The sequence below is a fragment of the Oncorhynchus masou genome, chromosome 22 (assembly GCF_036934945.1).
Source record: "Oncorhynchus masou masou isolate Uvic2021 chromosome 22, UVic_Omas_1.1, whole genome shotgun sequence".
NCBI classification, from domain to species: Eukaryota; Metazoa; Chordata; class Actinopteri; order Salmoniformes; family Salmonidae; genus Oncorhynchus; species Oncorhynchus masou.
Genome location: NC_088233.1, coordinates 1954007 through 1978476, shown reverse-complemented (window position 1 = coordinate 1978476; position 24470 = coordinate 1954007). Strand labels below are relative to the sequence as shown.

The 24470-nt window shown below is 42.2% G+C and overlaps 1 protein-coding gene across 1 annotated transcript in view; it reads right to left on the bottom strand.

The window, feature by feature from the left end:
• Positions 1-2105: 2105 nt before the first annotated feature.
• Positions 2106-24470, bottom strand: part of pgghg (protein-glucosylgalactosylhydroxylysine glucosidase) — a 37924-nt gene continuing 15559 nt past the window's right edge. The window contains exons 7-14 of the mRNA XM_064929082.1: positions 23069-23180; positions 22670-22742; positions 18081-18217; positions 17792-17925; positions 15997-16092; positions 11809-11906; positions 10912-11135; positions 2106-7025 (exon numbers count right to left, since the gene is read on the bottom strand). Of these exons, the coding sequence (XP_064785154.1) occupies positions 6949-7025; positions 10912-11135; positions 11809-11906; positions 15997-16092; positions 17792-17925; positions 18081-18217; positions 22670-22742; positions 23069-23180 (951 nt within the window). The 3' untranslated portion in view covers positions 2106-6948. The remainder of the gene's footprint in view (positions 7026-10911; positions 11136-11808; positions 11907-15996; positions 16093-17791; positions 17926-18080; positions 18218-22669; positions 22743-23068; positions 23181-24470) is intronic.

Genomic DNA, 24470 nt, shown 5'->3' with positions numbered 1-24470 from the left:
GCCATTCATTTTCTCCGTGCGACAATTTTAGTACTCATCACTGCATTCTCATCCAGAAAGTTGCTTGGACCTCAACGATGTCATGTAGGTTGATACATTGCTATGTCTTAATTTATAAAAAGCCATTTTACCAAAAAAATGAAACTGTACCAAACATTACTAAACATCAGACATAAGAGTTACCACACCCTGTCTCAAGGATAGCTAACGTAACTCTGGAAATTCCTTTGGGCTCTACTGAGTTAAGTAAATCAGTTTTCCGTTGTTTTTTTTGCACCTTATTTGTGGAAACAATCTTCTTAAGCGTGATGCTTTGGTGCCGCTAGGCCAATTCAGAAAGATGGTTGAGGACCTTATTACTGATGAATGTGTTTGTATTTTATATTTTATTTTTATATTTTGACGTGTGTATTTTCTGTAATTCAGGGCATCTGTAAAAGAAACATTGGTCTCAGTATGAATCCTAAATAAAACACATAATAATGAAGGTTAAATATATAGACGTTGTCCAACGAACCATGGAGGAGTCCCAACAAAAGGACGCCGTTACTATTTATTTATTTATTTTTTAGTTAAATGTAGAATTGGCTTCCTTTTTCGCAACAAAGCATCCTTCACTCATGCTGCCAAACATACCCTTGTAAAACTGACCATCCTACCAATCCTCGACTTGTCATTTACAAAATAGCCTCCAATACCCTACTCAATAAATTGGATGCAGCCTATCACAGTGCCATCCGTTTTGTCACCAAAGCCCCATATACTACCCACCACTGCGACCTGTACGCTTTCGTTGGCTGGCCCTCGCTTCATCGCCAAACCCACTGGCTCCATGTCATCTACAAGACCCTGCTAGGTAAAGTCCCCCATTATCTCAGCTCGCTGGTCACCATAGCATCTCCCACCTGTAGCACACGCTCCAGCAGGTATATCTCTGGTCACCCCCAAAACCAATTCTTTCTTTAGCCGCCTCTCCTTCCAGTTCTCTGTATTTACTTTGCCACCGTGGCCTTTTTTTGCCTTTACCCCCCTTATCTCACCTCATTTGCTCACATCGTATTTAGACTTGTTTCTACTGTATTATTGACTGTATGTTTGTTTTGCTCCATGTGTAACTGTGTCGTTGTATGTGTCGAACTGCTTTGCTTTATCTTGGCCAGGTCGCAATTGTAAATGAGAACTTGTTCTCAACTTGCCTACCTGGTTAAATAAAGGTGAAATAAAATAAATAAATGAATCCTTAATAAAAATATAACAATGAAGGTTAAATATATAGACGTTGCCCAACGAACCATGGAGGAGTCCCAACAAAAGGACGCCGTTACTATCTCTCTCTGTTGGCGTCTTTTTGTCTGCACTAACTCCGCCTTAAAGCACATAAATGCTTGCTATTTCATAAAGGTCATGTTAACGGAATAATATTATCTGATATAACTAAACGTATAAGATCTCATAAACCTGTGTTAACCTCAGACCTTATTTTCGGCGTTTATCCCCAAACCTGATTTTTTTGTGTGTGGAATTTTCATTGTTGGACATTAAAAAAACAAGTCAATCAGCTCTAAGTGATTTTAATTTAAGACATCTGTTCAAGTATTCCCACGCTAAATAGAGAGACACGATGTGGTCGTAGACAAACGTAAGCAAGGTTTCAAATGTTTTAGTTAAACATATCTCTTTAGGCTTCTTCCCTTGACCATCAACTCAATAAAACAATCCTTCCCCAGCTGAATCGAGTTGATGATCCCTGCACCATAGTAAACTGTAGGCTATATCTAAAAAATGTTTTGATGTTATTCATATAACAGCCAGTCTAATATTATTCAAGTCTACGCATGTTTAGAGATTAAGGCTCAGGAAAATATCTTTATCACAGTTGAAGAAAACAAAATCTCCTTTTACAAGCCATGCAACAAAAATGGAGGAAAATGCATCTTTGTTTTTTGTTTGAGGTCTGCTACGATAAAAGACACAACGCTTAGGTGGGTTGAAATATTAGGTATGTATGGTCAAAATAATTGCAATACACAATATCTTCTTTCATTTTCCAATGAGTCCATACTGCAAGATGTTTTAATGAAAAATATCACTCACGAAAAAGTAAATGTTCTCATACCAAATGTATACTTTATTGCAGTTTTAAGTACATCAGTATAAAAAGGCATCTGATCCATCTCTACAAACATACAGTACATTTACTGAGATGTGAATGGCAAATCAAGTCACACTAAATACATGGTTTAAGCACAATAGATGAAATCCTTCTTATACACAGAAAATAATTTCCAGTGCATGAATAAACCAGGAATAACAATGAGCCCCAAATGGCAGTCTATTGTGCGTTACTTTGGGCTATGGGCCCTGCGATAGGCTAGCGTCCTTTCCAGGGGGTGGAGTTGTACATCAAGCTGCCTCACGCTACAGAAACAGGAGACAGGCTCCTGCCCTATGGGACAATCTGGTTCAGACAAGGCTACTTACTTTATAAAGGGAATAGGATGCCATTTGGGACTCAGTTGCCAGAGAGGAAGGAAACCGTTCAGGGATTTCACCATGAGGCCAATGGTGACTTTAAAACAGTTACAGAGTTTAATGACTGGGATTAGAGAAAACTGAGGATGGATTAACAACTTTGTAGTTACTCCACAATACTAACCTAACTGACAGAATGAAAAGAAGGAAACCTGTACAGAATAAACATTTTCCAAAACATGCATCCTGTTGGCAAACAAGGCAATAAAGCAATACTGCAAAAAAAAAAATGTGGCACAGAAATTATGTTCGGGGCAAATCCAACACAACACTGAGTACCACTCTTCATATTTTCAAGCATGGTGGTGGCTGCATGATGTTATGGATATGCTTGTCATCGGCAAGGACTAAGGAGTTTTTCAGGATAAAAAGAAACGTAATAGAGCTAAGCCCCCGGCAAAATCCTAGAGGAAAACTTGGTTCAGTCTGCAAATATACACTGGAGTTGCTTACCAAGAGCACATTGAATGTTACTGAGTGGCCTAGTTACAGTTTTGACTTACATGAAAATCTATGGCAAGACTTGAAAATGGCAGTCTAGCAATGATTAACAACACATGAAGAATCTTTGGAAGTATAATGGAAAAATATTGTACAATCCAGACGTGCAAAGCTTTACCAATTTACCCAGAAAGACTCACTGCTTTAATTGCTGCCAAAGGTGATTGTAACGTGTTGACTCAGGATGTTGAATACTTATCTAGTCAATATACATTAGTGTTTAATTTTCCATAATTTTATTTGAGTATTTTGTATAGATCGTTTACAACAACAAAAAAGGCAATTCAATCCATTTTAATCCCACTTTGCAACACAACAAAATGTGGTAAAAGTCAAGGGGTGTGAATACTTTCTGAAGGTACTGTACTGTATAATTCGAAGGTACTGTAGATAGAAGGTACTGTACTGTATAATATGAAGGTACTGTAGATAGAAGGCACTGTACTGTATAATATGAAGGTACTGTAGATAGAAGGCACTGTACTGTAGATAGAAGGCACTGTACTGTAGATAGAAGGCACTGTACTGTAGATAGAAGGCACTGTACTGTAGATAGAAGGCACTGTACTGTAGTGCCTTCTATCACAAGGCACTGTACTGTAGATAGAAGGCACTGTACTGTAGATAGAAGGCACTGTACTGTAGATAGAAGGCACTGTACTGTAGATAGAAGGCACTGTACTGTAGATAGAAGGCACTGTACTGTAGATAGAAGGCACTGTGGATAGAAGGTACTGTTACAGTAGATAGAAGGTACTGTCCTGTAGAAAGGTACAGTAGATAGAAGGTACTGTGGATAGAAGGTACTGTACTGTAGATAGAAGGTACTGTAGAAAGGTACTGTAGATAGAAGGTACTGTACTGTAGAAAGGTACTGTAGATAGAAGGTACTGTACTGTAGATAGAAGGCACTACTGTAAAAAGGTACAGTAGATAGAAAGTACTGTGGATAGAAGGTACTGTAGATAGAAGGTAATGTACTGTAGATAGAAGGTACTGTACTGTAAAAAGGTACAGTAGATAGAAAGTACTGTATATAGAAGGTACTGTAGATAGAAGGTACAGTAGATAGAAGGTACTGTAGATGGAAGGTACTGTAGATGGAAGGTACTGTACTGTAGATAGAAGGTAATGTACTGTAGATAGAAGGTACAGTAGAAGGTACAGTAGATAGAAGGTACTGTAGATGGAAGGAAATGTACTGTAGATAGAAGGTAATGTACTGTAGATAGAAGGTACAGTAGATAGAAGGTACAGTAGATAGAAGGTACAGTAGATAGAAGGTACAGTAGATAGAAGGTACAGTAGATGGAAGGTACTGTAGATGGAAGGTACTGTAGATGGAAGGTAATGTACTGTAGATAGAAGGTACAGTAGATAGAAGGTACAGTAGATAGAAGGTACAGTAGATAGAAGGTACATTAGATAGAAGGTACAGTAGAAGGTACAGTAGATAGAAGGTACTGTAGATGGAAGGTAAGGTACAGTAGATAGAAGGTACAGTAGATAGAAGGTACAGTAGATGGAAGGTACTGTAGATGGAAGGTACTGTAGATGGAAGGTACTGTAGATGGAAGGTACTGTAGATGGAAGATACTGTAGATGGAAGGTACTGTAGATGGAAGGTAATGTACTGTAGATAGAAGGTACAGTAGATAGAAGGTACAGTAGAGAAGGTACATTAGATAGAAGGTACAGTAGATAGAAGGTACAGTAGATAGAAGGTACAGTAGATAGAAGGTACAGTAGATGGAAGGTACTGTAGATGGAAGGTACAGTAGATGGAAGGTACAGTAGATGGAAGGTACTGTAGATGGAAGGTACTGTAGATGGAAGGTAATGTACTGTAGATAGAAGGTACAGTAGATAGAAGGTACAGTAGATAGAAGGTACAGTAGATAGAAGGTACAGTAGATGGAAGGTACTGTAGATAGAAGGTACAGTAGATAGAAGGTACAGTAGATGGAAGGTACTGTAGATGGAAGGTACTGTAGATGGAAGGTAATGTACTGTAGATAAAAGGTACAGTAGATAGAAGGTACAGTAGATAGAAGGTACAGTAGATAGAAGGTACAGTAGATAGAAGGTACAGTAGATGGAAGGTACTGTAGATAGAAGGTACAGTAGATAGAAGGTACAGTAGATGGAAGGTACTGTAGATGGAAGGTACTGTAGATGGAAGGTAATGTACTGTAGATAGAAGGTACAGTAGATAGAAGGTACAGTAGATAGAAGGTACAGTAGATAGAAGGTACAGTAGATAGAAGGTACAGTAGAAGGTACAGTAGATAGAAGGTACTGTAGATGGAAGGTAAGGTACAGTAGATAGAAGGTACAGTAGATAGAAGGTACTGTAGATGGAAGGTACTGTAGATGGAAGGTACTGTAGATGGAAGGTACTGTAGATGGAAGGTACTGTACTGTAGATAGAAGGTACAGTAGATAGAAGGTACAGTAGATAGAAGGTACAGTAGATGGAAGGTAATGTACTGTAGATAGAAGGTACAGTAGATAGAAGGTACAGTAGAGAAGGTACATTAGATAGAAGGTACAGTAGATAGAAGGTACAGTAGATGGAAGGTAATGTACTGTAGATAGAAGGTACAGTAGATAGAAGGTACAGTAGAGAAGGTACATTAGATAGAAGGTACAGTAGATAGAAGGTACAGTAGATAGAAGGTACAGTAGATGGAAGGTACTGTAGATGGAAGGTACAGTAGATGGAAGGTACTGTAGATGGAAGGTACTGTAGATGGAAGGTACTGTAGATGGAAGGTAATGTAGATGGAAGGTAATGTACTGTAGATAGAAGGTAATGTACAGTAGATAGAAGGTACAGTAGATAGAAGGTACAGTAGATGGAAGGTACAGTAGATGGAAGGTACAGTAGATAGAAGGTACAGTAGATGGAAGGTACTGTAGATAGAAGGTACTGTAGATGGAAGGTACTGTAGATGGAAGGTACAGTAGATAGAAGGTACAGTAGAAGGTACAGTAGATGGAAGAGAATGTACAGTAGATAGAAGGTACAGTAGAGAAGGTACATTAGATAGAAGGTACAGTAGATAGAAGGTACAGTAGATGGAAGGTACAGTAGATAAGAGGTAATGTACTGTAGATAGAAGGTAATGTACTGTAGATAGAAGGTACAGTAGATAAGAGGTAATGTACTGTAGATAGAAGGTACAGTAGATAGAAGGTACAGTAGAAGGTACAGTAGATGGAAGGTACAGTAGAAGGTACAGTAGATGGAAGGTACAGTAGATGGAAGGTACAGTAGATGGAAGGTACAGTAGATGGAAGGTACAGTAGATGGAAGGTACAGTAGATGGAAGGTACAGTAGATGGAAGGTACTGTAGATGGAAGGTACTGTAGATGGAAGGTACTGTAGATGGAAGGTAATGTACTGTAGATAGAAGGTACAGTAGATGGAAGGTAATGTACTGTAGATAGAAGGTACAGTAGATAGAAAGTACAGTAGATAGAAGGTACAGTAGATAGAAGGTACAGTAGATAGAAGGTACAGTAGATGGAAGAGAAGGTACAGTAGATGGAAGGTACAGTAGATGGAAGGTACAGTAGATGGAAGGTACAGTAGATGGAAGGTACAGTAGATGGAAGGTACAGTAGATGGAAGGTAATGTACTGTAGATGGAAGGTACAGTAGATGGAAGGTAATGTACTGTAGATAGAAGGTACAGTAGATAGAAGGTACAGCAGATAGAAGGTACAGCAGATAGAAGGTACAGTAGATAGAAGGTACAGTAGATAGAAGGTACAGTAGATAGAAGGTACAGTAGATGGAAGGTAATGTACTGTAGATAGAAGGTACAGTAGAAGGTACAGTAGATAGAAGGTACATTAGATAGAAGCTACAGTAGATAGAAGGCGATGGGGTTTGACAGGGATGGCCCTCACATGGGCCAGCAGGATAAGGCACCATCCACTTTACAGATCATTCCAGACTCCCGTGGGAAAGTCACTGGTTTTCCTGAGGAAACAAACAAACACAATGACCTTTATTTATTATATCAAATATATTTATATTAACCAGGTGTCACAACCAGCCATAAAATAACGAATATAAACTCAGCAAAAAAATAAACCTTCTCTCATTGTCAACTTTCAGCAAACTTAACGTGTAAATATTTGTATGAACATAACAAGATTCAACAACTGAGACATCAACTGAACAAGTCCCACATACATGTGACTAACAGAAATTGAATAATGTGTCCCTGAACAAAGAGGGGGTCAAAATCAAAAGTAACAGTCATTATCTTGTGTGGCCACCAGCTGCATTAAGTACTGCAGTGCATCTCCTCCTCATGGACTACACCAGATTTGCCAGTTCTTGCTGTGAGATGTTACCCTACTCTTCCACCAAGGCACCTGCAAGTTCCCAGACATTTCTGGGGGGAATGGCCCTAGCCCTCATCCTCCGATCCAACAGGTCCCAGACATGCTCAATGGGATTGAGATCCGGGCTCTTCGCTGGCCATGGCAGAACACTGACATTCCTGTCTCGCAGCAATTCACGCACAGAACGAGCAGTATGGCTGGCGGCATTGTCATGCTGGAGGGTCATGTCAGGATGAGCCTGAAGGAAGGGTGCCACATGAGGGAGGAGGATCTCTTCCCTGTAAATGCACAGCGTTGAGATTGCCTGCAATGACAACAAGCTCAGTCCGATGATGCTGTGACACACCCCGCCCCAGACCATGACGGACCCTCCACGTCCAAATCGAGCAGTTGTTGTTGCCATCCTGTACATGTCCCGCAGGTGTGATGTTCGAATGTACCGATCCTGTGTAGGTGTTGTTAGACGTGGTCTGCCACTGTGAGGACAATCAGCCGTCCGTCCCGTCTCCCTGTAGCGCTGTCTTAGGCGTCTCACAGTACGAACATTGCAATTTAATGCCCTGGCCACATCTGCAGTCCTCATGCCTCCTTGCAGCATGCCTAAGGCACGTTCACGCAGATGAGCGGGGACCCTGGGCATCTTTCTTTTGGTGTTTTTCAGAGTCAGTAGAAAGGCCTCTTTAGTGTCCTAAATTTTCATAACTGTGACCTTAAATGCCTACCGTCTGTAAGCTGTTAGTGTCTTAACGACCGTTCCACAGGTGCATGTTCATTAATTGTTTATGGTTCATTGAACAAGCATGGGAAACTGTGTTTAAACCCTTTACAATGAAGATAAATATATGTGTTATGACACATTATGACATGGTTATGACCGTTCCATAACGTGCTATGACACATTATGACATGGTTATGACCGTTCCATAACGTGCTATGACACATTATGACATGGTTATGACCGTTCCACAACGTGCTATGACACATTATGACATGGTTATAACCGTTCCATAACGTGCTATGACACATTATGACATGGTTATGACCGTTCCATAACGTGCTATGACACATTATGACATGGTTATGACCGTTACATAACGTGCTATGACACATTATGACATGGTTATGACGTTCCATAACGTGCTATGACACATTATGACATGGTTATGACCGTTCCATAACGTGCTATGACACATTATGACATGGTTATGACCGTTCCATAACGTGCTATGACACATTATGACATGGTTATGACCGTTCCATAACGTGCTATGACACATTATGACATGGTTATGACCGTTACATAACGTGCTATGACACATTATGACATGGTTATGACCGTTCCATAACGTGCTATGACACATTATGACATGGTTATGACCGTTCCATAATGTGCTATGACACATTATGACATGGTTATGACCGTTCCATAACGTGCTATGACACATTATGACATGGTTATGACCGTTCCATAACGTGCTATGACACTAGGTTCCAAGTAAAGTGTTACCGATTTTTCCCTAAAACAACAAGAAAATCTGAAAGTGTGTGTGCGCCTTCATAACAATTCTAACTTTACTGTAATATCCATACAGTATTTATAACTTTACTGTAATATCCATACAGTATTTATAACTTTACTGTAATATCCATACAGTATTTAATTATAACTTTACTGTAATATCCATACAGTATTTAATTATAACTTTACTATAATATCCATACAGTATTTAATTATAACTTTACTATAATATCCAGACAGTATTTAATTATAATTTTACTATAATATCCAGCCAGTATTTAATTATAATTTTACTATAATATCCAGCCAGTATTTAATTATAATTGTACTATAATATCCAGCCAGTATTTAATTATAACTTTACTATAATATCCATACAGTATTTTTATAACTTTACTGTAATATCCATACAGTATTTATAACTTTACTATAATATCCATACAGTATTTATAACTTTACTATAATATCCATACAGTATTTAATTATAACATTACTATAATATCCATACAGTATTTAATTATAACATTACTATAATATCCATACAGTATTTAATTATAACTTTACTATAATATCCAGACAGTATTTAATTATAACTTTACTATAATATCCAGACAGTATTTAATTATAACTTTACTATAATATCCAGACAGTATTTAATTATAACTTTACTATAATATCCAGACAGTATGTAATTTTAACTTTACTATAATATCCAGACAGTATTTAATTATAACTTTACTATAATATCCAGACAGTATTTAATTATAACTTTACTATAATATCCAGACAGTATTTAATTATAACTTTACTGTAATATCCAGACAGTATTTATAACTTTACTATAATATCCAGACAGTATTTAATTATAACTTTACTATAATATCCAGACAGTATTTAATTATAACTTTACTATAATATCCAGACAGTATTTAATTATAACTTTACTGTAATATCCAGACAGTATTTATAACTTTACTATAATATCCAGACAGTATTTAATTATAACTTTACTATAATATCCAGACAGTATTTAATTATAACTTTACTATAATATCCAGACAGTATTTAATTATAACTTTACTATAATATCCAGACAGTATGTAATTATAACTTTACTATAATATCCAGACAGTATTTAATTATAACTTTACTATAATATCCAGACAGTATTTAATTATAACTTTACTATAATATCCAGACAGTATTTAATTATAACTTTACTATAATATCCAGACAGTATTTAATTATAACTTTACTGTAATATCCAGACAGTATTTATAACTTTACTGTAATATCCAGACAGTATTTAATTATGATAATATCCAGACAGTATGTAATTATAACTTTACTATAATATCCAGACAGTATGTAATTATAACTTTACTGTAATATCCAGACAGTATTTAATTATAACTTTACTATAATATCCAGACAGTATTTAATTATAACTTTACTATAATATCCAGACAGTATTTAATTATAACTTTACTATAATATCCAGACAGTATTTAATTATAACTTTACTATAATATCCAGACACTATTTAATCATAACTTTACTATAATATCCAGACAGTATTTAATTATAACTTTACTATAATATCCAGACAGTATTTAATTATAACTTTACTATAATATCCAGACAGTATTTAATTATAACTTTACTATAATATCCAGACAGTATTTAATTATAACTTTACTATAATATCCAGACAGTATTTAATTATAACTTTACTATAATATCCAGACAGTATTTAATTATAACTTTACTATAATATCCAGACAGTATTTAATTATAACTTACTATAATATCCAGACAGTATTTAATTATAACTTTACTATAATATCCAGACAGTATTTAATTATAACTTTACTATAATATCCATACAGTATTTAATTATAACTTTACTATAATATCCATACAGTATTTGAAGGCTCAGTTTCAGCATTTGTGAGTTGGTAGAGAGTAAAATAAAATGGAATAGAATAGAGTTTACCTGGTATAAGAGGGATCTTGGTCCCGGAGTTCTTGAGGACCACCTGCAGAGCGCAGGGTTTGGTATTCCCAGCATGCTTTGCTCCCTCTCTCAGTATGATGTAAACTTCCTGTCCCCTCACCAGCCAGTCCATCTTGTTGCCCAGGTAACTGACCCCCCGGATACACAGCTGAGTGATGTCATCAGGGATGGAAGGGGCGAAGGCCAGACAATCCTTCTGTACTCTGAGAAGGAAAATGAAAATGAGAGAAGGGTGCATACTGCAGATCCCCTCATCGAGGAGCTCATTGTTGCCTTATGTCCCAACAGTTAAAGACTTTCTCTGGTATTGTGGACACTAAGAAAGTCTTTTTTTTAAAACTTTGATGACTGATGTGCCAATGTGTAGATCATTCATTCATAATCTATGAGCATAATTGCTGTCTAACCTCAATTATTCACAAATTCCCTAGTTTGAAATCGACTGTTTTCTTGAAGCTATGCTGCACGATTTCCCCTACACTTCTCGCCACGTGGGCCAGCCCCCTAGCAATTGGAGTTCTAGCCAATGAGCTTCAGCCCCTCGCATTTGTGTGACAGCTAGCAAGTGGCCTACTCAGCATTATCCAATGAGGTTTTAGGGCGGGCCCAATGGCTCCGTCGACACAGCAGACAGAGAGAGACGACGTACATATGTATGACGTAGTATGTCATTGTCGTGGGGGGGGGTGCTTTTGGCTCGTACTTCTAAAACTACTCTCTAAAAGGTATACAAAAGTACTGGAGAATCTCTTTGAGACAGGAAGTAGGTACATACACTTGTATTCTGCAATAATAGTGTAATGTACGTCTTCTGATGCCGCTAATGACAGTTTGGTTTCAAGCCAAGTGATGTGTGTGGTGGTGGATATAACAGACCTGAATCCAGTGTAGCCAAACAGAACAGCCTGCAGGAATCCTCCCATACCAGTGAGAAAGTTCACCGCCCCAGAACCATCAGACGATTCACTCCATACCTGAGAGAGATTAATGTGACACATACTGTGTGTGAGAGTGAGAGAAATAGATATATAGAGAGAGAGACAGGGATATATATATATATAGAGAGAGAGAGACAGGGATATATAGAGAGAGAGAGACAGCAAGAGAGAGAGACAGAGAGAGACCCAACCCCCACTCTTACACTCGCCCAAGCCAATGGCATGTACCAGATGCTCATCAGGCTCTGCTCACATTTACTGGCCTGAGGCCACGATCAACAACATTGGCAACTTTATGGAACAAAAAGCCTTCACTATATCATCCTGGAATATCCAAGGCCTGAGGTCATCCGCCTTTGGCCTAAAGAGCAGGAACACGGACTTCACCAAAGAAAATCGGTAATACAGACATAGTCATCCTGCAAGAAACCTGGTATAGAGGAAACGGACCCACTGGTTGCCCTCTAGGTTACAGAGAGCTGGTAGTCCCATCCACCAAACTACCAGGTGGGTGGTATAGAGGAGATGGACCCACTGGTTGTCCTCTAGGTTACAGAGAGCTGGTAGTCCCATCCACCACACTACCAGGTGTGAAACAGGGAAGGGACTCAGGGGGTATGCTAATTTGGTATAGAGCAGACCTAACTTACTCCATTTGGCTAGAAATTCAAAAGGAAATTATCTTAACAGAAAAATGTCCTCCTGTCTGCTACCTATATCCCCCCACTAGAATCCCCATACATTAATGAAGACAGTTTCTCCATCCTGGAGGGGGAAATCAATCATTTCCAGGCCCAGGGACATGTACTAGTCTGTGACGATCTAAATGCCAGAACCGGACAAGAACCTGACACCCTCAGCACACAGGGGGACAAACACCTGCCTGCAGGTGACAGCATTCCCTCCCACATATGCCCCCCTAGGCACAACTATGACAACATAACAAACAAAAACCGGTCACAACTCCTGCAGCTCTGCCGCACGATGGGTATGTACATAGTCAATGGTAGGCTTCGAGGGGACTCCTATGGTAGGTACACCTATAGCTCATCTCTTGGCAGTAGTACTGTAGACTACTTTATCACTGACCTCAACCCAGAGTCTCTCAGAGCGTTCACAGTCAGCCCACTGACACCCCTATCAGACCACAGCAAAACACAGTCTACTTGAACAGAGCAATACCCAATCACGAGGCATCAAAGCCAAAGGAACTGAGTAACATTAAGAAATGCTATAAATGGAAGGATTGTAGTTTGGAAACCTACCAAAAAACAATTAGGCAACAACAAATTCAATCCCTTCAAGACAATTTCCTGGGTAAAATGTTTCACTGCAATAGTGAAGGTGTAAACTTGGCAGTAGAAAATCTTAACAGTATATTTGACCTCTCAGCTTCCCTATCAAATCTAAAAATTTAAAATAGAAAACCAAAGAAAATGAATAACAATTACAAATGGTTTGAAGAAGAATGCAAAATCAAAACAAAAACATAGAGACCCGGAAAACCTGAGTCTATGCCTTCACTATGGTGAATCACTAAAACAATACAGAAATACACTACGGAAAAAGAAGGAACAGCATGTCAGAAATCAGCTCAATGTAATTGAAGAATCCATAGACTCTAACCACTTCTGGGAAAATTGGAAAACACTAAACAAACAACGACATGAAGAATTATCTATCCAAAATGGAGATGTATGGGTAAACCACTTCTCCAATCTTTTTGACTCTATAACAAAGAGTAAAGAGCAAAACCATATACATGATCAATTACAAATCTTAGAATCAACTACTAAAGACTACCAGAACCCACTGGATTCTCCAATTACCTTGAACGAGTTACAGGACAAAATAAAAACCCTGCAACCCAAAAAGGCCTGTGGTGTTGATGGTATCCTCAATGAAATGATCAAATGTACAGACAACAAATTCCAATTGGCTAAACTTAAACTCTTTAACATCATCCTCAGCTCTGGCATCTTCCCCAATATTTGGAACCAAGGACTGATCACCCCAATCCACAAAAGTGGAGACAAATTTGACCCCAATAACTACCGTGGAATATGCGTCAACAGTAACCTTGGGAAAATCCTCTGCATTATCATTAACAGCAGACTAGTACATTTCCTCAATGAAAACAATGTACGGAGCAAATGTCAAATTGGCTTTTTACCAAATTACTGTACAACAGACCATGTATTCACCCTGCACACCCTAATTGACAACCAAACAAACCAAAACAAAGGCAAAGTCTTCTCATGCTTTGTTGACTTCAAAAAAGCCTTCGACTCAATTTGGCACGAGGGTCTGCTATACAAACTGATGGAAAGTGGTGTTGGGCGTAAAACATAAGACATTATAAATTCCATGTACACAAACTACAAGTGTGTGGTTAAAATTGCCAAAAAACACACATTTCTTCACACAGGGTCGTGGGGTGAGACAGGGATGCAGCTTAAGCCCCACCCTTTTCAACATATATATCACAGAATTGGCGCGGGCACTAGAAAAGTCTGCAGCACCCGGCCTCGCCCTGCTAGAATCTGAAGTCAAATGTCTGCTGTTTGCTGATGATCTGGTGCTTCTGTCACCAACCAAGGAGGGCCTACAGCAGCACCTAGATATTCTGCACAGATTCTGTCAGACCTGGGCCCTGACAGGAAATCTCAGTAAGACCAAAATAATGGTGTTCCAAAAAAGGTCCAGTCGCCAGGACCACAAATACAAATTCCATCTAGACACCGTTGCCCTAGAGCACACAAAAAACTATACATACCTTGGCCTAAACATCAGCGCCACAGGTAACTTCCACAAAGCTGTGAACGATCTGAGAGACAAGGCAAGAAGGGCATTCTATGCCATCAAAAGGAACATAAATTTAAACATACCAATTAGGATTTGGCTAAAAATACTTGAATCAGTCATGGAGCCCATTGCCCTTTATGGTTGTGAGGTCTGGGGTCCGCTCACCAACCAAGACTTCACAAAATGGGACAAACACCAAATTGAGACTCTGCATACAGAATTCTGTAAAAATATCCTCTGTGTACAACGTAGAACACCAAATAATGCATGCAGAGCAGAATTAGGCCAATACCCACTAATTATCAAAATCCAGAAAATAGCTGTTAAATTCTACAACCACCTAAAAGGAAGCGATTCCCAAACCTTCCATAACAAAGCCATCACCTACAGAGAGATGGACCTGGAGAAGAGCCCCCTAAGCAAGCTGGTCCTGGGGCTCTGTTCACAAACACAAACACACCCCACAGAGCCCCACGACAGCAGCACAATTAGACCCAACCAAATCATGAGAAAACAAAAAGATAATTACTTGACACATTGGAAAGAATTAACAAAAAAACAGAGCAAACTATTTGGCCCTAAACAGGGAGTACACAATGGCAGAATACCTGACCACTGTGACTGACCCAAACTTAAGGAAAGCTTTGACTATGTACAGACTCAGTGACCATAGCCTTGCTATTGAGAAAGGCCGCCGTAGGCAGACCTGGCTCTCAAGAGAAGACAGGCTATGTGCTCACTGCCCACAAAATGAGGTGGAAACTGAGCTGCACTTCCTAACCTCCTGCCCAACGTATGACCATATTAGAGAGACATATTTCCCTCAGATTACACAGATCCACAAAGAATTCAAAAACAAACCCAATTTTGATAAACTCCCATATCTACTGGGGGAAATTCCACAGTGTGCCATCACAGCAGCAAGATTTGTGACCTGTTGCCACGAGAAAAGGGCAACCAGGGAAGAACAAACACCATTGTAAATACAACCCATATTTATGCTTATTTATTTTCCCTTGTGCTCTTTAACCATTTGTACATTGTTACAACACTGTGTATATATATATATACATGTATAATATGACATTTGTAATGTCTTTATTGTTTTGAAATTTCTGTATGTGTAATGTTTACTGTTAATTTTTATTGTTTATTTCACTTTTGTATATTATCTACCTTACTTGCTTTGGCAATGTTAACACGTTTCCCATGCCAATAAAGCCCCTTGAATTGAATTGAGCGAGAGACAGAGAGAGAGACACAGAGAAACAGAGAGAGACAGAGAAACAGAGAGAGAGACAGAGCATTTCCCCATTCTGACCTGGAATGGTCCCTGGATATTTTTGAAACACTTCTGGAGTAGATGTCCAGCCTTCTCTACCTCCCCCAGCTCCAGCCAGCCCACTGCAAACATACCCTGGCACCATACAGAGACAAACACACTTGACAAATGGGCTTTGACATCCCCAACTAGGTAAAACTTGTCTTCTGTAAAAAATGATTATATATTATATATGGGATCTAACCCCAGGCTGTAGTGACGCCTTAGACCTCTGCACCACTCAGGAGGCTGGTAAAACCCTTCTACACCCCCAACTGACTGACTGACACCCTTCTACACCCCCAACTGACTGACTGACACCCTTCTACACCCCCAACTGACTGACTGACACCCTTCTACACCCCCAACTGACTGACTGACACCCTTCTACACCCCCAACTGACTGACTGACACCCTTCTACACCCCCAACTGACTGACTGACTCTTCTACACCCCCAACTGACTGACACTCTTCTACACCCCCAACTGACTGACACCCTTCTACACCCCCAACTGACTCTTCTACACCCCCAACTGACTGACTGACACCCTTCTACACCCCCAACTGACTGACTGACACCCTTCTACACCCCCAACTGACTGACTGACACCCTTCTACACCCCCAACTGACTGACTGACACCCTTCTACACCCCCAACTGACTGACTGACACCCTTCTACACCCCCAACTGACTGACTGACACTTCTACACCCCCAACTGACTGACTGACACCCTTCTACACCCCCAACTGACTCTTCTACACCCCCAACTGACTGACTGACACCCTTCTACACCCCCAACTGACACCCCCAACTGACTGACACCCCTTCTACACCCCCAACTGACTGACTGACACCCTTCTACACCCCCAACTGACTGACTGACACCCTTCTACACCCCCAACTGACTGACTGACACCCTTCTACACCCCCAACTGACTGACTGACACCCTTCTACACCCCCAACTGACTGACTGACACCCTTCTACACCCCCAACTGACTGACTGACACCCTTCTACACCCCCAACTGACTGACTGACACCCTTCTACACCCCCAACTGACTGACTGACACCCTTCTACACCCCCAACTGACTGACTGACACCCTTCTACACCCCCAACTGACTGACTGACACCCTTCTACACCCCCAACTGACTGACTGACACCCTTCTACACCCCCAACTGACTGACTGACACCCTTCTACACCCCCAACTGACTGACTGACACCCTTCTACACCCCCAACTGACTCTTCTACACCCCCAACTGACTGACTGACTCTTCTACACCCCCAACTGACTGACTGACTCTTCTACACCCCCAACTGACTGACTGACACCCTTCTACACCCCCAACTGACTGACTGACACCCTTCTACACCCCCAACTGACTGACTGACACCCTTCTATACCCCCAACTGACTGACAGTCTTCTACACCCCCAACTGAGTAACACTCTACCAGTAAGGATTTCAGAACACATTCATAACACACACACTGCATTCATTAGTAGTAGAAAAAAAATGCTTATGAATTGGTTATGTATGGGTTATGAATGGGTTATGAATGGGTTATGTATGGGTTATGTATGGGTTATGAATGGGTTATGAATGGGTTATGAATGGGTTATGAATGGGTTATGAATGGGTTATGTATGGGTTATGAATGGGTTATGAATGGGTTATGAATGGGTTATGTGTTAAAGTCCCTTTTGTAGGTAGGTACCCCTTTCAACAGTACAGTTGATATATTGACCCGTTCTTGGCAGTGCATGGTAATACCAGCATGTGACGTACCCATGTCATAGCTGGACCACCAGGGTCTGTGACAGCCTCGTAGAACTCCAGGTCATTTCTCCTGACCTCAGGGGTCATAGGTAGACACAGGGGATAGCCTAGCATCACTGTGTCAGCCTGCTTCACGAATTGTCCTGGGAGAAAGTCACAATGAAAAAGCAGAGACTCAATGACACTGCATGTGTTACATGTCCTTATTCCTGAAATGACTGGACGAGCTCTATTTAATAGTACACCTTTAAACAGACAACTAAGTGAACGAGGGCAGTGGGGGGGGGGGGACACTCGCCTTTTTTGTAGCCGTCAAATTCAGGATGATATTTCTGCTTCTGATCGAAAGGGATTTTGATCTTGTCTGCTACCTGCTGCCACTCCCGAGGAGCAGGGTACTTCAGCAGGGCAGCCAACTCCACAGCGAACTCCAGACTGGGTAAGAGATGAGAAAGAAACTACTTGATGTTGTCATTTACAATGTTTTCCATAGACTAAAAAAAAAAAGGGAGCTTCCGCTTTTTACAGGCAAAAAGCCTGGATGTGGAACGACGTTGGCTTCCACAAGAATAAGGTCTATGGAAAATAAGGTGAGATTGGAAAATAGCTGATGGGGGAAAGTATCCTACGAAGCATGTTTGAGGAAATAGCCACGTGGGACGGCAGGTAGTCTAGCGGTTAATAGCGTTGGGCCAGTAACTGAAAGGTCGCTGGTTCGATTTCCGTGAGCCCACTCAGTGAAAAGTATGTTGATGTGCCTTTGAGCAAGGCATTTAACCCTAATTGCTCCTGTAAGTCTCTGACCTGTGAAATGTAAACGTTACTTTGGTCAACTCGGAGTTCAACTGGGGATAATATTTTAGCATTTTATGGTAATGAATCTTTCAGAACTAACCTGCTCCGATGCAGGCTAACTAACCTGCTCCGATGCAGGCTAACTAACCTGCTCCGATGCAGGCTAACTAACCTGCTCCGATGCAGGCTAACTAACCTGCTCCGATGCAGGCTAACTAACCTGCTCCGATGCAGGCTAACTAACCTGCTCCGATGCAGGCTAACTAACCTGCTCCGATGCAGGCTAACTAAAAGGCTAACTTCTGAATGAAGGGTCTGAGGACCAATAGAATCAGAATCGACCGATGACATATTTCTTTGAATAACAAAAAAAAGTGTGTAAAAAAAAATAAAAAAAATACAGTAATGTTAAAATATCTATCACATTTAGTTATGACAGCATTTGCTTTCCAAACTGTACGTTTTACATGTGATTGTAAGGCCAATGACAGCCTCATCCAACCATAGACATATTATCTATAGATGGCAGTTGCCTTTCAGGCCAGGACTGGCAGTCATTGTTAGTGTTTATCAGTCTAATTGTCTGGTTCAGATGTTCTAAAACTCTTCTATGGATTGTATGTCTATGGCCACAACAAGCTGTTCCACAGATAGAAGGGGAGAAAGGAGGAGGGGAGGGGGAGTGCTTGGGTATTGATAAGCTTGGGGGGTGCTTGGGCATTGATAAGCTTGGGGGGGGGTGCTTGGGCATTGATAAGCTTGGGGGGTGCTTGGGCATTGATAAGCTTGGGGGGGGGGTGCTTGGGCATTGATAAGCTTGGGGGTGCTAGGGCATTGATAAGCTTGGGGGGTGCTTGGGCATTGATAAGCTTGGGGGGTGCTTGGGCATTGATAAGCTTGGGGGTGCTTGGGCATTGATAAGCTTGGGGGGTGCTTGGGCATTGATAAGCTTGGGGGTGCTAGGGCATTGATAAGCTTGGGGGGTGCTTGGGCATTGATAAGCTTGGGGGTGCTTGGGCATTGATAAGCTTGGGGGTTGCTAGGGCATTGATAAGCTTGGGGGGTGCTTGGGCATTGATAAGCTTGGGGGTGCTTGGGCATTGATAAGCTTGGGGGTGCTAGGGCATTGATAAGCTTGGGGGTGCTAGGGCATTGATGAGCTTGGGAGTGCTTGGGCATTGATAAGCTTGGGGTTGCTAGGGCATTGATAAGCTTGGGGGTGCTTGGGCATTGATAAGCTTGGGGGTGCTTGGGCATTGATAAGCTTGGGGGTGCTTGGGCATTGATAAGCTTGGGGGGTGCTTGGGCATTGATAAGCTTGGGGGGTGCTTGGGCATTGATAAGCTTGGGGGGTGCTTGGGCATTGATAAGCTTGGGGGTGCTTGGGCATTGATAAGCTTGGGGGTGCTTGGGCATTGATGAGCTTGGGGGTGCTTGGGCATTGATGAGCTTGGGGGTGCTTGGGCATTGATGAGCTTGGGGGTGCTTGGGCATTGATGAGCTTGGGCATTGATAAGCTTGGGGGTGCTTGGGCATTGATGAGCTTGGGGGTGCTTGGGCATTGATGAGCTTGGGGGTGCTTGGGCATTGATGAGCTTGGGGGGTGCTTGGGCATTGATGAGCTTGGGGGTGCTTGGGCATTGATGAGCTTGGGGGGTGCTTGGGCATTGATGAGCTTGGGGGGGTGCTTGGGCATTGATGAGCTTGGGGGGTGCTTGGGCATTGATAAGCTTGGGGGGTGCTTGGGCATTGATAACCTTGGGGGTGCTTGGGCATTGATGAGCTTGGGGGTGCTAGGGCATTGATAAGCTTGGGGGGGGGTGCTTGGGCATTGATGAGCTTGGAGGGTGCTTGGGCATTGATGAGCTTGGGGGGTGCTTGGGCAATGATGAGCTTGGGGGTGCTTGGGCATTGATGAGCTTGGGGGGTGCTAGGGCATTGATGAGCACATCAAAGACGGCATTAACAATCAGTAATCAAATAAAGACGGCACTTCTGAAAGCCCATTTCACACCACAGCCTGGTGAATTAAGAGAACTTCTCATGTGTCACTGACTCGGCCATGGATTGGATGGTTCGGCGTCGTCTCAATGAAGAGTTCGGTGTTCGACTAGCCATGTGTGAAATGCACACGCAGTTACAAGCCTGCTAGAGTTAGCGGCATGAGGGCGAGCAATATCCAGCGACGTTGTACGGATGAAGCCTGAGCTGGAATGTGAAGCTAACTGAAGCTGGTTAGTGTTAGAAGCCTGAGCTGGAATGTGAAGCTAACTGAAGCTGGTTAGTGTTCGAGAAGCCTGAGCTGGAATGTGAAGCTAACTGAAGCTGGTTAGTGTTAGAAGCCTGAGCTGGAATGTGAAGCTAGCTGAAGCTGGTTCGTGTTAGAAGCCTGAGCTGGAATGTGAAGCTAACTGAAGCTGGTTAGTGTTCGAGAAGCCTGAGTAGATCTTCAGTGCATTGGGAAAGTATTCAGACCTCTTGATTTTTCCCCACATTTTATTACATTACAGCTTTATTCTAAAATTGATCAAAACAATATTTCCCTCATCAATCTACACACAATAGCCCATAATGACGTCACAATACCCCATAATGACATCACAATAGCCCATAACGACATCACAATAGCCCATAATGACAATGCAAAAACAATGTTATACAATTATTATACATTAAAAAAATAAGTATTCAGACAATTTACTCAGTACTTTGTTGAAGCACTTTCAGCAGTGATTACAGCCTCTAGTCTTTTTGGGTATGACGCTACAAGCTTGGCACACCTGTATTTGGGGAGTTTCTCCCATTCTTCTCTGCAGATCCTCTCAATCTCTGTCAGGTTGGATGGGGAGTATCGCTGCACAGGTATTTTCAGGGTCTCTCCAGAGATGTTCGATCAGGTTCAATTCCAGGCTCTGGCTGGGCCACTCAAGGACATTCAGAGACTTGTCCTGAAGCCACTCCCGTGTTGTCTTGGCTGTGTGCTTAGGGTCGTTGTCCTGTTGGAAGGTGAACCTTCACCCCAGTCTGAGGTCCTGAGCACTCTGGAGCAGGTTTTCATCAAGGATCTCTCTGTACTTTGCTCCATTCATCTTTCGCTAGATCCTGACTAGTCTCCCAGTCCCTGCCTCTGAAAAACATCTTCAAGTAGGGATGGTGCCAGGTTTCCTCCAGACGCTTGGCATTCAGGCCAAGGAGTTCAATCTTGGTTTCATCAGACCAGAGAATCTTGTTTCTCATGGTCAGTCCTTTAGGTGCCTTTTGGCAAACTCCAAGCGGGCTGTCATGTGTCTTTTACTGAGGAGTGGTTTCCGTCTGGCCACTCTACCATAAAGGTCTGATTGGTGGAGAGCTGCAGAGGTGGTTGTCCTTCTGGAAGGTTCTCCCATCTCCACAGAGGAACACTGGAGCCCTGTCAGAGTGACCATCGAGTTGTTGATCACCTCCCTGACCAATGCCCTTCTCCCCCGATTGCTCAGTTTGGCTGGGTGGCCAGCTCTAGGAAGAGTCTTGGTGGTTCCTAACTTCTTCCATTTAAGAATGATGGAGGCCACTGTGTTCTTGGGGACCTTCAATGCTGCAGACATTTTTTGGTACCCTTCCCCAGATCTGTGCCTCGACACAATCCTGTCTCTAAACTCCACGGACAATTCTTCAACCTCATGGCTTGGTTCATGCTCTGACATGCACTGTCAACTGTGGGACCTTATATAGACAGGCGTGTGCCTTTCTAAATCATGTCCAATCAATTGAATTTACCACAGGTGGACTCCAATCAAGTTGTAGAAACATCTCAAGGATGATCAATGGAAACAGGATGCACCTGAGCTCAATTTCAAGTCTCATAGCAAAGGGTCTGAATACTTATGTAAATAAACTACTGTTTTTTTTGTACAAAATTTGCAAAAATGTCTAAAAACCTGTTTTCACTTTGTCATTATGGTTTATTGTGTTTAGATTGATGAGGAACTTGTTTTAATTCATCTATTTTAGAATAAGGCTGTAACGTAACAAATTGGGGAATAGGTCAAGGGGTCTGAATACCTTCTGAATGCCCTGAAGCTTCGTATGACACCCCTCTGGTGTGTTACACACCTGAACTTGGCCACAGTGTTTGTGTACACCGAGTTGTTGACGTTGTAGTAATACTCATCGGGGGGCATGACACCTGGCAGAAAACAGACAGAGATACATACTCGTGTTTACTCAAGCAACAGGGTTGCTACGACCAGTAAGCTAAATAGCTTACCTAGTGTGCTTGACAACGAAATCAGTTGCAATACATTTGTCGTTTAAAAGACGCTCTTATCCAGAGTGATTTACAGTTAGTGGATTCATTTTAAGATGGCCCCCGGGTGAGACAACTGAATATCAAAGTCATAGTAAGTACATTTTAACCTCAAACTAGCTATCATTAAAGTTAGTACTAGCAATAAGCTGACATCAGCTGGCATGACGATTTCTAAACAACATGTTTACTGAGTGTCCCTTTACCTAAGATGTGGTAGTTCTGTTCTTCAGCGCTCCAGGTTACTCTGGAAACCCAGTAATCAGCCACGCCCCAAATCACTTCGCTGCCACGCCCCTCTGTGAACACAGACATGTCCTAGAAGAGAGACAGGTTGCAGGTCTTTAAAGTGTAGGTAATATGGTGGAAGCAGCTTATACCATTGCCGACCTTTCAGATTAGAAAATAACTAGGCCAGAATGAGAAGCGCTAGGGAGCCGGCTGTGAATGTAGATGACTGACCTAGATGTGACCATACCCGTGTGAGGTAGTGGTTGGGGTCAGGTGTTACCCGTGTGAGGTCGTGGTTGGGGTCAGGTGTTACCCGTGTGAGGTCGTGTTGGGGTCAGGTGTTACCCGTGTGAGGTCGTGTTGGGGTCAGGTGTTACCCGTGTGAGGTCGTGTTGGGGTCAGGTGTTACCCGTGTGAGGTCGTGTTGGGGTCAGGTGTTACCCGTGTGAGGTCGTGTTGGGGTCAGGTGTTACCCGTGTGAGGTCGTGTTGGGGTCAGGTGTTACCCGTGTGAGGTCGTGTTGGGGTCAGGTGTTACCCGTGTGAGGTCGTGTTGGGGTCAGGTGTTACCCGTGTGAGGTCGTGTTGGGGTCAGGTGTTACCCGTGTGAGGTCGTGTTGGGGTCAGGTGTTACCCGTGTGAGGTCGTGTTGGGGTCAGGTGTTACCCGTGTGAGGTCGTGTTGGGGTCAGGTGTTACCCGTGTGAGGTCGTGTTGGGGTCAGGTGTTACCCGTGTGAGGTCGTGTTGGGGTCAGGTGTTACCCGTGTGAGGTAGTGTTGGGGTCAGGTGTTACCCGTGTGAGGTAGTGTTGGGGTCAGGTGTTACCCGTGTGAGGTAGTGTTGGGGTCAGGTGTTACCCGTGTGAGGTAGTGTTGGGGTCAGGTGTTACCCGTGTGAGGTAGTGTTGGGGTCAGGTGTTACCCGTGTGAGGTAGTGTTGGGGTCAGGTGTTACCCGTGTGAGGTAGTGTTGGGGTCAGGTGTTACCCGTGTGAGGTAGTGTTGGGGTCAGGTGTTACCCGTGTGAGGTAGTGTTGGGGTCAGGTGTTACCCGTGTGAGGTAGTGTTGGGGTCAGGTGTTACACGTGTGAGGTAGAGGTAGTGGTTGGGGTCAGGTGTTACGTGTGAGGTAGAGGTAGTGGTTGGGGTCAGGTGTTACGTGTGAGGTAGAGGTAGTGGTTGGGGTCAGGTGTTACCCGTGTGAGGTAGTGTTGGGGTCAGGTGTTACCCGTGTGAGGTAGTGTTGGGGTCAGGTGTTACCCGTGTGAGGTAGTGTTGGGGTCAGGTGTTACCCGTGTGAGGTAGTGTTGGGGTCAGGTGTTACCCGTGTGAGGTAGTGTTGGGGTCAGGTGTTACCCGTGTGAGGTAGTGTTGGGGTC